This window comes from Narcine bancroftii, chromosome 4 (assembly GCF_036971445.1).
Source record: "Narcine bancroftii isolate sNarBan1 chromosome 4, sNarBan1.hap1, whole genome shotgun sequence".
Lineage (NCBI taxonomy): Eukaryota > Metazoa > Chordata > Chondrichthyes > Torpediniformes > Narcinidae > Narcine > Narcine bancroftii.
In genome coordinates this window covers 47477182-47495578 of record NC_091472.1, presented here as the reverse complement: position 1 = coordinate 47495578, position 18397 = coordinate 47477182, and the positions used below count along the sequence as shown (strand labels likewise).

General features: G+C 39.9%; 1 protein-coding gene across 19 annotated transcripts in view; it reads right to left on the bottom strand.

Moving 5' to 3' along the window:
- hhat (hedgehog acyltransferase) overlaps window positions 1-18397 on the bottom strand; it is a 210601-nt gene that overhangs the window by 41831 nt on the left and 150373 nt on the right. For 7 of the 19 annotated variants that reach the window (XM_069931184.1, XM_069931185.1, XM_069931183.1 and 4 more), the window contains one exon: window positions 11876-11937. The exons of 7 other annotated variants lie outside the window; for them this stretch is intronic. In XM_069931184.1, the coding sequence (XP_069787285.1) occupies window positions 11876-11937 (62 nt within the window). Of the gene's footprint in view, window positions 1-5; window positions 11938-18397 lie in introns of those variants that run through there. 5 more of the 19 variants (XM_069931179.1, XM_069931196.1, XM_069931198.1 and 2 more) reach the window with 2 other exon arrangements.

Genomic DNA, 18397 nt, shown 5'->3' with positions numbered 1-18397 from the left:
ACAATGAAAAGAGTGATGTTTAGGTATCATAAATTTGATGGATAATTCTTGAAAAGAAACAAGATTTTGGACAATATAGAATTCTAAAAAGGATTGATACCTACATTTGACTATTGATGGTAACTGATATCTTGAACCGAAGGTAAAAGGAAGGAACTAATTAAAATAGGACTAATTAATAAAAATCTATGGTATCCAAAATTTCCCTGAATTGAAACAAAATTATTAGTTAATTTGGAAGCCAAAAAATGTAAAGGTGCTTCAAATATCGAAAGAATACCTTGTAGTAGATTTAATTTCTAAATTAATCCATCTTAAATCGCCTAGATGTTCCTTACTCTATTGTAATTTTTCTTCTAAATGTGATAAATGTATAACTGAAGAAGGTACACTGTATCATATGTTCTGGATACGTCCTTGTCATGATAATGAATATGTATGAGATGTACCGGAAGTCACGTGGTATGAGAGAGAGATAAGAGCACAAGCAGGAGAACAAAGGAAACGGGAGAATAAAGACCCTGAGAAGTTTACCTGATAAAACTTGTGTTTAATATTTTATTAACTTCACATTTCGGGCCACAAATGTGACATTGGCGACGAGGATGAAAGAAGCTTGAAGAAAATTAAAGACTAAACAAGATTACAGAGGATTACAGACGACTTCAAGGTGATAAGAATTTTCTCTGTGACTCAGTACTTTTGGGGCTGGAATATTTCCTCATGGCTGGGGCAGACGGTGACTTTCTAACACATAGTGGAATTGCTCATTTTGACCCAACGGGTGATGCAAGCACTGTAAGTGTGAAGTGGAAGGCATGGCTAGAAGAATTTGAATCCTACGCCGACAGTCGTGGCCTATTTTTAGATACCGGTATGGTTGAACAAAAAGCGCAGAGGAGGGCGTTACTTCTTTTCACGGCTGGACCTGCAGTTCGGGAAACATTTAAGACACTTTTGAATACTGGAAGAAAAGATGAGTACCGGAAAGCGGTAGATGCATTAAATGCACACTATGTAGTGACACCGAATGCTACATTTCAACGCCATTTGTTTCGGAGAACGAGACAAGAAGATGGCCAGACAATTGCTCAGTACGTGACGAGACTACGCCAGCTAGCTGTTGGATGCAATTACATGCCAGCTGATTTGGACAACCAATTATTGGATCAAGTCGTACAGCACTGCAGATCAGATAAACTCAGAAGACATCTACTGGAAAGAGGGAGTGAGTTGGAACTCACCGATGCTTTAACCATTGCTGCTGCATTAGAGGCTGTTGAAGGGCAATTTCATACCATGACCCTGAAAGACAACTCAAGCCAGCAAATTAAGAGGCTCTCACGTCGCCATAATCAGCCAAGATATACGCCGACACATGACGTGGAGTGTTATCGATGTGGAAACCGAGGTCACTTTGGAAAAGACCCATATTGCCTGGCCAAAGGCAAAGTTTGCAGAAAGTGTGGAGGTAAGAACCACTTTGCAAAGAAGTGCAAAAGCAAGTCCAATGCAGACCAGAAGAGGAAGAGTACAACTTCCAAAGGCAAAGCCTGGGGGAAAGGAAAGTATCCTGGAAAGAAAGATACCATTTGCCAGATAGACGGTAACAATGATGATACCCAGGAGGGACAGAGTTGTTACCAATTTACGTTGAATGATATACATCATGAGAAGGTCCCAGTGATCATTGGTGGAGTGACAGTGCAGGTCATTGTAGACTCAGGCAGTGACAGTAATGTGATTGATCGACATTTATGGGAGAAGTTGAAAAGGAAAAAGATCATCTGTACCTCAAAGAAGTGTTCCAAGAAACTGTATCCATACACAGCAACCAAGCCATTGCAGACCATTGGATGTCTTACTGCAACTGTTGAAGCTGGAGATAAGTACACCAAAGCAGAGTTTATGGTCATAGAAGAGAGGGGAGAACCATTGCTGAGTAGAAGCACAGCGCAAGACCTGGCAATACTTCATATTGGAGCTTGTGTCAATTCAATTCAGTCATACGAGGATATGAAGCAAGAATTCCCTGCAGTCTTCCAAGGAGTAGGAAAGCTGAAAGGTCGACAATTGAAGCTAGCGGTAGATGAAACGGTCAAACCCAAGGCACAACCAATGCGCCGAACTCTGTTTGGACTTCGTGGGAAAGTCGAAGCCAAGATTAAAGAATTGATCGAACAAGACATTATTGAACCGGTGGAATATTCGACACAATGGGTCAGTCCCGTAGTGATTGTGCCCAAACCAAAGGGTGACATAAGACTATGTGTTGACATGAGAATGGCCAATGAAGCTATAATTAGAGAACGACACCCTATACCAACGGTGGAGGAAATACTTCAAGAACTAACTACCAGCAAGGTATTCTCAAAAATTGATCTGAAGTGGGGCTATCATCAATTAGAGCTGGATCCAGGTTCCCGAGATGTGACAACATTTGTGACTCACTGTGGATTGTATCGTTACAAGAGACTATTATTTGGAATTAATGCAGCTTCGGAGATCTACCAGTATGAAATCCATCGAGTGATTCAAGGCATTCCTGGAGTTGCCAACATTTCTGACGACATCATAGTCCATGCACCAACGAAGGAAGAGCATGACAAACGGTTGAGGCGTGTACTATCTAGACTACAGGAGGCAGGCCTTACCGTGAATGGAAACAAGTGCCAGTTCGGTGTGTCAGAAATGGACTTCATGGGACACAGACTTACACGGAAAGGACTAAACCCTGCAGAGGCCAAGGTGAAAGCTATTGAAGAGGCACGTGCACCTCAGAATGCAACAGAGGTGAGGAGTTTCCTGGGATTGGTCAATTTTTGTGCAAAGTTCATTCCTAATTTCGCTACAGTGGCAGAACCACTAAGGAAACTAACCAGGAAAGGTGTACCATTTCATTTTGGATCTGAGCAGAAGAAAGCATTCACAGCGCTGAAGCAAAGCCTGACAGATGCAAAAACTCTTGGATATTACGATCCAGCGGCATCAACCAAAGTCATAGCATATGCCAGCCCGGTTGGTTTAGGAGCCGTGTTGGTCCAGATGCATGATGGAGGACCAAGAATCATTGCCTATGCCGGCAGATCGTTTTCAGATGTGGAAAGAAGATACTCTCAGACAGAGAAAGAAGCACTCAGACTTGTATGGGCCTGTGAGAGGTTCCATGCATATTTATACGGCATTGAATTTGAACTCATCACAGATCATAAGCCATTAGAGGTGATCTATGCACCTAGATCCAAACCATGTGCCAGAATAGAGAGATGGGTACTCAGACTACAACCTTACAAATATAAAGTAATCCTAATTGCAGGGAAAACAAACATTGCAGATCCGCTGTCCAGATTGGTGAAGGATGGATGTCCACAATCCAAGTCCTGGGAACAGAAACAGAGAGCTTTGTATGCTTCGTAGCTATTCAGTCGACACCGAAAGCTGTGACTACGAAGGAAGTCGAGAGAGAATCCGAACGTGATCCAGAACTCATGGAAGTAAGAGAATGCATACAGAGTGGACAATGGGACAAGTGTACTCACAAGGCTTACATTCCCATTAGAGACGAACTTTGTTGCATCGGACAGTGTGTATTGAGAGGTTGCAGATTGGTGATACCACAAAGATTGAGACCGAAGATCGTATCCTTAGCGCATGAAGGACACCTAGGCATTGTTGGTACCAAGCAAAACCTCAGAACCAAGGTATGGTGGCCAAGTTGTGATAAAGACGCAGAGAAATTTGTTAAAACTTGTCACGGATGTCAAATCACAAGTAGGAGTAATCCGCCAGAACCGATCCGGAGTACGCAACTCCCGACAGGACCATGGATCGACGTAGCTGTTGATTTTCTTGGACCTTTACCGACGGGTGAATCAATTATGGTAGTGATAGATTACTACAGCAGATACTATGAGTATGTGGTGTTGAAGTCCACAACCACTGAAAAAACAATACAAGCATTAGCAGAGATATTTGCAAGATATGGATTACCTGTTACATTATACTCTGACAATGGTCCACAATTCATTTCAGAGACATTTGCAGAATACATGAGGACCACAGGTATCCACCATTATAAAGTAACTCCGAAATGGCCGCAAGCCAACGGAGAAGTAGAGAGACAAAATCAGTCCATTGAAAAACGATTGAGGATTGCACACGCAGAAGGACAAAATTGGCGAGAAGCATTGCTATCTTATGTGGCTGTCTATCGAACAACGCCTCATGCAACCACTGGAAAAAGTCCTGCAGAAGCATTTTTTGGGAGAAAAATCCACACCAAAATGCCAGAAATAAAGGAAATCCGAGACGACCAGGAGATGAGGGACCACGATGCTGAAAAGAAAGGTGCAGCAAAGCTGTACACAGATTCGAAATGTGGAGCCAAGTATTCAGACATCATGCCAGGAGATAATGTTCTAGTGAGGCATGAAACTGGTGGTAAGCTAGACACACCTTATTACCATCAACCCTATACTGTCGTATCCAGAAGTGGCAGTATGGTGACAGTCAAGTCTCTGACTGGAGTCCTGTATAAGAGAAATGTATCAGGTGTAAAAAGGTACCAGTCCAGAGATACATCGAGCGAAGAGGTTGAAAGGCCAATACGAGATGCTGAAACTGAGAGACCTGATGATGTTCCAGAGGCAGTTACCAGCACTCCTGATGAAGTGACTAGAGCGCCAGAAACACCCGAAGCCGTGGTGAACAGTATTTCCGACGCCGAGAGTGAACAACCGAGAAGCGACGACAAAACCGCAGGCAGGCCGAAACGAAACCGGAAAGCGCCCAAACGATACGAAGACTTTGTGCCATAGTTTTGATAAGAACTTTGGGACAGTATTTAATCTTATATCATAAAGTGCATGTATGAGTGCTGTAGGAAGTAAATTTTATGTAGTTGAGTTATAGTATTACCATTAGTTACGATGTTTGTATGTTTCCGAGGGATATTGGTAAGTGAAGGTAAAGTTTATTTCTGATTAAAGGAGGGATGTCATGATAATGAATATGTATGAGATGTACCGGAAGTCACGTGGTATGAGAGAGAGATAAGAGCACAAGCAGGAGAACAAAGGAAACGGGAGAATAAAGACCCTGAGAAGTTTACCTGATAAAACTTGTGTTTAATGTTTTATTAACTTCACATTTCGGGCCACAAATGTGACAGTCCTCCTCTTTCCAAATTTTGGGAAGGTGTGTCTTAGTTCTCAATATAAGTTTGACTCCAAATCCTTTTCTTGCTATTTTTGGAATAAGTGGAACAACAGGTCTGATATTGACTGCTTCACAATCCCATGCAGTTACCCTCACTTCCCTTATCGTTAGAAAGGCCATATGAATGAAAAGGAAAGATGTTGTCCCTCCCACTCACACCCAATGGTTGTCTGATATGATGGCATGTTTGACTTTGGGAAAAAATTAGATGCTTCTTTATTGAAATAATTCTTAATTTTGTTTCTCTATGGGGTTCTTTTCTTAATTATTTTCAAAATTTGTAAGGTGCAGCAGATTTCACCACTTAGTTCTCAAACCATTGTTCAGAGATTCAGGGTCTCATGAGAGGGGAACTGGAACACAAATGACCTTGACATTCACCGCTTGTTACATCATCGAAAGGAGAGATGAAGAAGAAGCTGGGTGGCAGCTGTTTTACAGACCACAGAACTACAGAACATTAAAGCACAGAAAAACAGGCCATTCAACCCTTTGGTCTGTGCCGATCAATAAAATTACCAAGTTCCACTGACCTGCTCTCATTCCATAGCCCTCCAGATCTCTCCTATCCATGTATGGATGCAATATATCTTTAAAACTCAAGATTAAATCTGCATTCACTACATCAGATGACAGCTCTGCCACTATAGGAATGAAAAACTTTCCCCTTATACTTCTCCCCTTTCAGTATAAACCTATGACTTGTATTTTTCTCCCCCAATCTAAGTGGAAACATCCTACTCACATCTAACTCTGTCTATACCTTTCATCATCTTACAAACCTCTACCAAGTCTCCCCTCATTTTTCTTCATTCCAAGGAGTATAATCCTAACCTGTTTAATCGTTCCTGATAACTCAACTTTCCTGAAAACCCAGCAACATCTTCGTAAATCTTCTCTGCACTCTTTCGATCTTATTGATATCTTTCCTGCTGCTAGGTGACCAGAACTGCACACAATATTCTAAGTGTGGTTGCTTGAATTACTTCCACATAACTTCCCAACTTCTATACTCAATACTTAGATTTATAAAGGCTAAGATTCTTTACAATCCTGTCCACATGCAACACCACCTTCAGGGAAGAATGTATATGTATTCCCAGATCTCTTTGCTCCTCCGCACTCCTCAATGGTCTACCCTTTACTGTGTATGTCCTACCCTGATTCGCTCTTCCAAAGTGCATTAAATTCCATTAGCCATTTATTGGCCCAATTCCCCAGCTGATACAGATCCCTCTGCAAGCTTTGAAAATCTTCATCACTGTCCATAACAACTCCTATCTTTGTGTCATCAGCAAAATTGTTGATCCAATTCATCACATTATCATCTAGGTCATTTATATAAATAACAAACAATTATGATCCCATCACAGATTCCTGAGGCACATCACTCGACACAGACCTCCAGTCTGAGAAGCAACCATCCACCACCACTCTGTTTTCTTCCACCAAGCCAATTTTGAATGCAGTTTGCAACCTCTCTATACATACCTCGTGTCCTAACCTTCTGAACCAGCCTCTCAAGTGGAACCTTGTCAAAGCCTTGTCCATATAGACCACATCAAAGCCTTTACCAAATCAACCTTCTTGGTCACTTCCTCAAAACACTGTACAAGATTTGTTTTAGAAGACCTACCACACAGAAATCAGCTGATGACAGTCCAAATAACTATACAGTATATCCTATTCCTCAGAAATCCTTCAAATAATTTACATATTACTGATGATTGGCTCACTGGCCTATAGTTGCCTGGTTAACTCTTGAAGTCTTTCTTAAACAGCAGAACAACACGAGCCACCATCCAATCCTCCAGCACCTCCCCAGTGACTAAGGACATTTTGAATATATCTGCCAGGGGTCCTACAATTTCAGCACTCGTCTCCCTCAAGGTGCGGGGGAATATCATATCCAGTCAAGGGGATGTGTCTACCTTTATCTGTTGCTAGGCAGCAAACACCTTCTTCTCCTTAAACTCCATATGTTTCATGATATTTCTAGTTGTTTCCCCCCTTCCATCCTTATTCACTATGTCAGTTTCCTGTGTAAGTACCGATTTAAAAAAAAATTGTTTAGTATCTCCCCCATTTCATGAGGCACCATACTGATTGACCACTCTGATTTTCTTGGGGTCCAATTTTATCACTTCCTATCCTTCAACTTTTAATGTACTTGTTGAAACACTTTGAATTTTCCTTCACGTTATCTGCCAAAGCACTTTCATGTCTTCTTTTTGCCTTCCTAATTTCTTTCTTAAGCATTCTCTTACATTTTCTATACTTTTCAAGTAGCTCATTTGCTCCTTGTTGTCTATACCACATATATAGACCCCTCCGTTTTTTTTTTTTACCCAGCTTTCCAATATCCCTTGAAAACCAAGGTTCCCCATGTCTGTTAACTTTTCTCTTATTCCTGGTAGGAGCATCCATCTCTGCACTTTCAAAATTTCATCTTTGAAGGCCTTCCATCTGCTGGATGCATTCTTGCCCGAAAATAACATTCCAATTAACTCTTCTCAGATCCTTCCTCATTTCTTCACCATACATTTGTAGATATCTGCCAGAGTTTCTGGTGTCATACCAATCCTCTGCAAACTCCTGAGGAAGTAGACACGCCGACATACTTTCTTCACGATGCCATTAGTGCGTTGGGTCCAGGAAAGATCCTCCAAGATAGTGAATCCCAAGAACTTAAATTTGCTCACCCTCTCCACCTCTGATCACCTAATGATCACTGGATTATATACTTCTCGTTTATATTTTCATTATCAGTAGAAAATGTTCATTAAAGATGTTAAAGATTTATCTGAAAAGAATGCTCCTCAGAGACAATCATATGTAATAGGTCACACAATCCTTAATCAGATTATTGTTCTTCAGTTCTCCATCAGTTGTGAATTCTGATGGCATTGGCATGTCCATGCACTTAAAACTGCTTTGACCAGTTTATTGAATATCTATCAAACACCAGCATTCAAACAAAGGGTCACAGATCCAAAACTTTGTCTACTTTTTTTTCTTTCCAGAGATGCTGTTTGACCTGCTGATATTTTCAACAACATTTTCATTTTTATTTCAGGTTTCCAGTATCTGTAGATTATTTGATTTTCATTCGCCAGCTTCCATGCACACTTTAAATGTGCAAAACAGTAAATGGAGATAATCGTGCCTTTGAAATATCACAAAAAAGGTATAGTCATGCAGATGAACATTGACATGTTTAATTTAAATTGCAATTATAGGTGAATAACCTGAAGTTTTCCTTTGAGCTAATATGCAGGAGTTTAGAAATAAAGTGTTTGTAATTTAGATACTACAAAGAAATTACCTCACACTATACCAATCCTGACTTACTTTTAAAAATCACATTCTATTGGTTATCCTAAAACTAAGGATAATCACAAATGGCAGGTTTCTAAATACAAACATATAAATTACGATCAGGAATAGACCACTCAGCTTTCCAAGCTTGGTCTACCATTAAATACAATCACTGTTGTTTGGTTTGCCATGTAAAAACCTCCAGAAATATTTCAACCTCTATTATTTACCTATGATTTAAACATTAGATGATATTTTGGACATATTTCAACAATTTAAATTGTAATTGAAGTTGTCATGTTAAGACTTAAGTGGACTTTCTTATAATCCTATTCCTGTCTGCCTGCATGCATCCCCTCTTTATAGGCTTACCTAGAAAACATGCAATTATGAGCATACCACTGTAACTGGGAATCTTGGAGGCATTTCCTGCCAGAGGAACCTTTATGACCTGTCAAGAGCATGACTGGTATTTAGTCAAGATCTGCTGACTGCCTTCATTGTTTAAGTGATAATTTATATTCATCACACAGGTTGATGAGCATCTTTATGGAGCATCTTAAATGGAAAAAGATGAGGTTATGATGACCATGGACATGATGACCATGGACAGTTTTATTTCAGACCTGGGATAGTATGACTGTGCAGCGGAAGAAAGGAACGTTGTGTGGAGCGCCAGAGTAGCAAGCTGGGAGTGTGAACAGCTATGTGGAGTTCAAGAGCTATGTGGTGAATCCGGTGAGCTCGCCCGCTGCTGTCCACCCCTCTTCTCCAATCAGGAGTTCCGAAGACACGCGCTGCAGCAGTTAAACCATCCAATGTGCTGAGGAATGAACTGTCAGTGTGTTCACCCAGCACTTCCAGATAAAAGGCTGGAGGCTGAGCTGCTCTGTTCACGGGTGCCAGCACTGCTGTTCTAACAGCAGATTTACATTCTGATTCCCAGATTATGTGTCTGACCGGTGCTTCTCCAATCCTCTTTTGAGATGAGGACTTTGTGTGACAAAAGTAATTTGGTATAACCCAAAGCAGGGTTTTGGCAGAGAAGACTTTGTGTGACAGAGGGTCATCTGGTGCAACCCTAAAGGGGGCTTCAGTGGTGCGGACTTCATGCTAGTGACTAGGAGGTCACTGTGAGAAACTCCCTTGTGAGAAAACTTAAGTTGGTTGTTACCACATGAGAAACTAAGGAAAATCATTAGTCTGGTCAGTGACAACAGTAATTTCTCTCCACATTCAACTTCTGTGCATAACTGAACTAAGACATTAAAGTCTGGAGACTAGATTCTGTGGATATTTTTTTGATTGACTTACTTGATGAGACAGACTTGGGTTTTGTTTTAGGAGCTTATTTTGGGGTATTTGAGCTTAGATTGTGATGGTCTGAGTAGTTTTTCACATACATAGTATAAATATCCATTGTTAGTATATAATTGCTCTAAAGGTTTATATATGGGTGTTGAGATAATTATATTATTAACAATTGCTAATAAATTTTGAGTTAAACTTAACCCATCTGTTTATGCGTCTTTCAATTGCTGCTCATAAGGCGTAACAGTGGAGAGATGTTAAGGAAATTTAGAAGCTAATTGCTGCCTCCATGATGCAGCAATTAGTATTGGGGATGTGTATAAGGGAAAATGCGGTGAAATACAAAGATCCAAAAGGCTTGTTGAGCTGGATAGATGCTTCACTGGATGTGGAGTGGCCAAGAAATACAGCTAAAAATGGAAATGAAGCAATTAGGAGAGATATTAAGAATTATACATGGTGAAATTCCCAAAATGCTCTCCTGGGCTCTCATCATAATTCTGGTGAACCCTCCACTGAAATGTCAATTTCTTATGGATTTTAATTCTTCCCAATTTTGAATACATTTTTGCTACATTATTTATCAACATTTAATAGTTCTATATTTCTTTACCTCACAGAAGGAGGCTGCTTCAACCCATCGAAGCAACATTACCTCACAGAGCATTACAGTAGATCATGCAGTATTTGTGGAAAGAGAACCACTACAGTATTTTTCCCGTTACCAATTCTCATCAGCTTCCATAAACTTACCACTCATCACACCTGGGGAAATTTACAGTGGCCAGTCAACCTACCTACCCACACACCTTTGGGATGTGGGTGGAAACCACAGCATCCAGAGATACCCACCTGATCAGAGAGTGAACATGCAAATTCTATACAGGCAGCACCCGAGGTCAGCATTGAACCCAGGTCACTGGAACAGTCTAAAGTTTTAGCTCAATTTTAAGCTCATGATGGATGCCATGTGAATGTCTTCCAGCCAAGCTCAAAATGTAACAAATTAAGCACGAAGTTATAATTAACACTTTTTTGTGACATGTCCGAACTTTGGGAGGGAAAGGAAGGGCTTAATTTTTTATAACAATTCCATACTGCACAGAACTACAAGATACGTAACTGTTAAGTTTCACCAACTAGATCATACACTGTATAATTAGGTGCTAAACAGAGATCTGTGGACGAAAGAAAGAAGTGGACAATGGTGGTTCTGATAGTTTAGGTGCTGACCTTTCATGTCAAATGCATCAAATCATAAAAATTAATTTTAGATTTGAAGGATAAAGATATCACCTCTTAAACCTTGTTCTTATCTCATGCTAATTTGGGCAGTAGTCAGTTAGAACATTGAAATTGGGTCAGGATCTTGATATGTTGTGTTCTAACCTTTAGTCAGGATGAATGGTCCCAACATGCAAGGTTGACTGACCATTTCTGTCCATGGATATTGCCTGTCGTACTGCCTCTCCAGCTTTGTTTTGTTCACATTTACTGCAAAGTCCTGCTCTGAATTTTCTGATCTCATTAGAGGCCACGTGGATAAGGGGAGGAAAACATAGAAGAGAGTTCTGAATATCAGAGAACCACTGAAGGTAGGATTGGCAGGTACTTCTGGCTATCCAACAGCAAATCTGAAACCTGCTTGAAGGTCTAAATCCACAATTGAGAGGAATACAAATGCAAGCATTCATTTAACTTTTTTAGTATTTTATTTGTTTGAAGAAAATACAGAATATAGGACCCATTTTAATCTAATAAAATAAAACTGAATGTAAAATCAAAGCATTCATAAGGTCAGGAAAAAAAAGGAGTCCTTCTCCCAACACCCCTTCCCAAGATTAGAAAGAAAAGGGGACAGACAGCAGGGAATAGAGGGACAAAAAGAAAGAAAATAGAAAAGAAAAAGCAAGAGAAGCAAGGTTCACCATCTCAGAGTCACAATTTTAAAAGTATTGCATTTCTAATAAGGAGTTTACTAATTGACAAATATAGCATTCACTTATCTTATAAAGGTGCATTCACTGACTTGGCAGCTTTTGTTTAGATCTCTGGCTTCTGCAACTTGACGAACGCTTAAAATATTCCTGGCTTTGGAAAGACATACAATTCATAATGGCACAAGTTCCAGGCAGATATTTCATCATTATACTGTATTTGTAAATCACAAAAAATATGTATACTGGTAATCAAAAGCAAAACCACAACAATGTCGAAAGCACTCAGGTGAATCATCACTTGAGGAAGGAGAAAAGGAGTTATCTTTCATATTGAAGGCCCTTTGTTAGAACAAGAATCTTGCACCTGAAACATTACGTCTGGTTCTCTTTCCACAAATACTGCATGATCTACTGAGAGTTCACAGCATTTTGTAGAATTGTTTCAGGTTATGTTTGCACACAGATACTTGAACAGTATTTTCTTTCTGTGGTTTTAGTACCTAAGCAAAACTAAGCCACTCCTAAGTGGTTAGCTCACTTCTATTTAAAATAAAATCTGTGCCTGAAGTGAATCACTTCTCATCACTGAAGTGTTCCATTACTGTAAACCTATATTGTCATGAATCTCCAGAGGCTATTGTTTAATACGCTAAGCTGATTCAACTAAGCTTTATCCACGATACAGACATAATCTCAATTGTTATTAAACATACTAAAACAATAAATTAAATGTAGAAAAATTCCAAGAGCTTCCACGACTACAAGAAAGGTAAAATGGTGATGGGGAAGGGATGAAAGGGTCCAAGAAAGTGGTTTGTCATTGAGAAGAATAGAGTGGAGTTTGTATTACACTTTAGGATAATTCTGAAATACCACAACTGTGAGGAAGGGATCTACATTTAAAATCTAAGATCCATAATGCATGGAGTTATCAGATCTAAGTTTTGGAAATGGAAACTTCATGGAGAGTGGCATAGGTAAAGAATTGAAAGATTATGCAAAGTTAGGAATTGGAATAGCAGATCAATGGCAACTGGGCATAATAGCATCTGGAAAATGAAACTGTGTTCTAGAGATGATCTTGGAGAAGTAATTGGGGAGGGAATATTTTGTAGGCTTCTGCTCTTGTAGGAATCTACATGACCAGCAACATCAAGAGTGAGCTGGGGAAAGACAAACACAACTTCATCAGCTCAACAGCCAGAGGCAGATATAGTCACCATTCAGACCATACACAGCACAGGCACAGAGATCATAAATGTTGATATTATGGTGACATCTAATCTTTTAACATTCCACTTACTGTTAATGTATTGTAAGTATTTAGGTGGCCAACCTTGTGCCCTTCTCCTTTCCAAAAGGCAAAACTTCCCACGAGGCAAGTGGCTGAAGGACAAGTTATTGACAATGGGTCACCCCATTAATGGAATGGGGTGACCATTTCCTTTTGAATGAAAAAAATTGGCGGCGCTTCCAGACCTGCTGTAACGGCAGTGCAGCCGCTGATGCAGACCTATGGAGAGCGTAAAGCAGAGAAGACAATGCTCCCATGAGGTGCATCCGTCCAGTTCGACTCCTGTCAGCTCCGAACAACCTTTGAACAGCCCGTTATAGGAGCCGACGGTAGATTTATTTAAAGTCCCATGACCGCAGGGTCTGGACCCAAAATGGCAGCGCCTATAACTGGCAGAAGCCACGAGAGGTTGTAGACTCCAGGAAAATGGAGGACTGGCACAGAGCACCAGAAAACAGGGAGACCACCACCCTTCTGAGAAGGAGAAGCAGAGGAGACAGTCCACAGGATGGTGACCACAGCAGGAGCTCTGTGGCTGTAGACTGATGGGAACTTGAGGCAAGGAACCCACAGAGGCTGTAGGCTGATGGATACTGTGATCAAGGGGCTCGCACCAGGCTACAGACTGCTGGAGACTGGTTTGAAACTGGCTGAAGGGTAACAGGTATCGGAACTGGGATGCAAGAGAGTACCGAAGGAGTTGAAGTGCTCCTAATGGTATTGGAGATTTGAATTTGGAGATCAGGTTGCCAATGGCTTAGTAGGGACATAGTGTGGCTACGGGAGAGCTGGAGGTGAATCCACAGATACTCAGTGACTTGGGGGGAGGGGTGGGAACTCTCTTTTGCTTCTTTTTCTCTGATTGTAAGAGGAGCTTCAGGCAATTTCTGCCAATGGCAGAAAATTCATGGAACATGACACTTTTTAAATGCATGACAATAAATTGAATCTTGAAAAGATGTTTGCACCTACCATCTCAGACACTTGTGATTCACATTCTAAAGGGATAGCATGGAGATGAAAATGTCACAAGTCATCTGGTGCGAGTGGCAATCAGATGGATTAAGAAGTCCAAGTAGTCCCTCAATGTTTATACCAAAGGTCTATACCAAAAAAAAAACTAATCGAGACAAATGCCAAAACATCTGGCAATTTACATTTGGTAAACCAGCTGTGATTTGAGAAAATTAAACCCCTTGCTTTGGATCATTTTTGGATCTTCCTCAGGTAAGGATCAATGGCATTCTGCACCAGTGGACACCGCCCCTCAAATCAGGTGCCTTCCTGATCTCATAAACCAATTGACATGTTGCTGGATGAGACAATTGATGATGCCCTGAGAAAAAGTTCAAAGTAACCCACAAATGCTTGGCCACAATCTTCCTAACAATTATTGACAAATTGATTCTTAAATTGACCCTTATCTGTAATACAGGTGGCTGCAAGTAACAGAAATTGGCCAGCACCTTATTATTGAAACAATAGGCATTCAACTACATTCATTTCGATGAGGCATCACATTTTAAACCATCTTCTGTAGCTCCCTTCACTGTGGTGGATATCTCCCTGAGAGGAATCACCTATTTGAAACCGACTTACAATCAGAACACCAACCCATTGGGGCTCTCGAGTGTTACCTCAGAATGTGCTTCGATTGTTGGTGGAAAAGAAGTGCAACTATGGGTGAAGTATTGAAAGGCTGCAGTAGTTACCACAGTGACTTACTAGCACCATGCAACAAAAAAAAAGTTTTTCACAACATCTGAAATCATTTTTTTTTTAAGACCAGCATCCCACGTGCCTTCATAATGATGTAATCTAACCCGCACTGACACTTTCAAGGATATTTGGACTTGCATGTCTGTTCCTCAATACTCTCGAGAACAGTACCAATCATGGTGCATGTCTAGTACTTCCAAAATGCAACACCTAACATTTGTCTGAATTAAACACCATCTGCCATTTTCACCAATACATAAATAATCACCCATAGGCCAAGACTACTGTCCACATCCACCAATCTTTGTGTATTCACAAACTTACAATTGTGCCTCCTACATCCTCCAAATCATTCAAGTATGTTACAAACAACAAGGTTCCTAGCACTGATAGGCATGGAACATCATTAGTCACAGGCATCCAATTGCAAAAGCAATCCTCTACTATTGCTCTACTTCTTATTGGCAAGCCAACTTTGAATCTAAGTTACCGACTTACCCTGGATCGATAAGCCCTAATCTTTTAGGCCAGTCTCCCAGTGGGACCCTGTCAAAGACCTTACTGAAGTTCATGTAAACCACATCATCAGCATTACCCTCATCAATGCACTTTGTCACTTCATAAAATGTAATCAAATTGGTTAGACAGGATCTTCCCTGGACAAAGCTTTGCTAACTATCTCTGAACAGCTCTTGCATTTCCAAATGATTGTTAATCATGTCCCTAAGAATTTTTTTCAATAACTTCATTACTATTGATATTAGGCTCTGGTTCTCCGAAGAATGCCTATAAATTGTGCAAACATGATTTGGTTTTTATTGCCTTTTACCTTGAAATTTTCATAGTGTCCTCCTATAATGTCTTCAACAATAGTTTCCCTTAGACAGAGATTAAGATGATTGACCTGTAAACTAAAGTAACATCTATTTGTCACTTCTTCTAACACCTGAGGATGAAGTTCAGTCAGGACTAGGGGATTCAACAAACAGCAATATCAACAATGTGCTCGGTGTTAGCTCTATGGTGATTGCAGTTTACCTAGAGATCATCTCTCCCTTCGGATTCACAATATAAAGCTTTCTCTGAAATGCTACTTATATTCTTGATAGTCAAGAACAATGAAGTGTAATTAGTTAATTCACCCATTTCATTATTTTCCATTAATTCCCAATTCCTCTTGAACCAATATTCCCTGCACTAATTCTTCTCTTTCTAAAACATCGATAGAAATTGTTTAACTTGTTGGCTAGGTTTGTCTTGCTCTCTAATTTTGAGCAAGATTGTGGATTCTCTGCGTCTCTTCACTCCTCAATATTGCCCTGAGCAATTAACCTTCAAATGACCTGATGCTGGTAGCTATCTTAAATTATCTATGTTAAAATCTTGCATCTTCATATCTTGTGTGCAAAGGACGGAAAGGTGTTCAACAGTGGCATAACACAGAATATTCAGGAATTTGGACAATGCTCATCCAATAAACATGGCCAATGCATCACAAACATTATGGTCAATAGTGAATATATGCTGAGGGAATTAGCGCACTCTTGGTTGTCTTGAGTTAGTATCCCATCTGGGTGGGTGGCCCTGGACTCATTGCTAGAAGGGTACATCAAAGATAAAGGATTGATCACTTCATAGGTTGTTAACCTCTGTCAAATTTCTGCTAATATACATTCCATTGTTTAGCTTGGATTTAATAGCTGTAGCATTAGCAATGTGCAAGTTGACTTGCAGGTCAAGTGACAGTTTGCTGGTAATTGTGGAACCTTGGCATATGATACCAATTATCTAAGCTTATTATGGTATTTTCTGAGTGCTGGACTGCAAAATTCTTGAGCCAAAATCATTCTTAACTGTTTGCAGATATGAGAGATTCCCCCCACCCTCCCCAACCAGCTAAAGATGGTGTTCCATGGCACAGTTAGCAAAAACAACATGGAGGGTGTTGTCCATAGAGCTGTCAAACAGCATCTCCTCACTGTGGCTCGGTTTAGATTTCGCTAGAAACACTCTGCTCCAAACCTCACCATGGCCTTACTACAAACACAGAGCAAGAACTGTATTCCAGAAGCTTGGTGAGAGTGACCGCCCTTAACTGTAAGACAGTACACAATCAAGTGCAGTGTCATGGAAAATAAAAATGTGTAAAATAAAAACTAATGGATACCGAGGAGTAACATTCCCGTGGTCAAAGCCATACCTCACACAAATAAAGATGGTTGGAGTCTGATCATCCCCTCCTAGAACATCATGGTAGGTATATCTCAGGGTAGTATTCTAGACCCCGTCATGCTCAATTGTTTCATCCTTAGCTTTTGTTCCATTATGAGATTAAAAGTGAGGGTTTTTGCTGAAGGCTGCACAATATTCAAATTCTTTTGCAATTCATCAGAAAATGAAGCAATCCACATCTGTACACAGCAAGACCTACACCACATTCAGGCACAACTTGATATGTGGCAAGCAACATAATTTTGGACATCGATGAGAGAAAAAAAAACAGGGAAAGTCTTATATTTACAGCTCAATCAAACCATAATTATTTCAATATTTATTGAGTCAGGGTTACTACAAACTGCATGATCTTCTTGTTGTATTCATACATGAGTAACACAATATTATCTTGTAAGTGGAAATCACAACTACCTAAAGCAGTAGTATAATCATAATTAAGCATTAGACCTTCTTTCTTCATATTCTGTATGAACACAATCATTCAATTAATTACACCATGAGGGAATGAAGAAAATGCATTCAGTTCTGAAGAGAAGCTGGGTCTATAACTAACATGGGAGGGAGTGTGCAGAAAACCATAGCTTGTTTGTTTGAAGCAGTGGCACAAAGCATCAGATAGCCAGACATCCGTGTACAGATAGCAGTACCCAGGGAATCTTTTTACGAGACTGTCAACTATTCTCAGAAGTGATTCCAGCCCTCTAAGGTCCAAAAACATTTTTAACAAAATCAAAACATCAAGAACATATTGCACTGAAACAATATTGACAATACTAAAATTAAATACACTGCATGGGCTAATAAACAACACAATAGTTATTTGTTGAGTCATTTATGAATTTTTACAAAAAAGCAAAATTTAATCTGTCAAAGGTTTTGACTTCAGTTTGAAATAGTTCAGACAATTGATCTTTTCTCCCATTCTATACTGTAATCCTGAAATATTAAACCATGTTTTTAAATATGATTTTGAATTGAAAGGATTCATTTGTAAGAATGCCACAATCATGAAGAATATCTTATGCAACTCAATATTCTCAAATCAGGCTTCCTGTATCGTTTTGCTTCTAATAAAAATACAAAACCATAAAATCTTAAAAATTCATGAAACTGACATGTATTATAATGAAGGAAAAGCACCTCTTTGCTCCCTGCCTTTGCTATGGAGTCAGTTCTTTGGATCTCTGGGGGCAGACTAAGTTCAACACAAGAGATGGTCACTAGGAGTGTGTCAGAGAGGGGAGCTTATTACTTGAATTAAAACCTAGCAGCAATGTGAAAGTGGTACTCATCATTATTTAGTTCTTTATTTAGACATACAGCACAGTATGTCGAGATTTCACAAACTGCAGTGCCTTTTCCC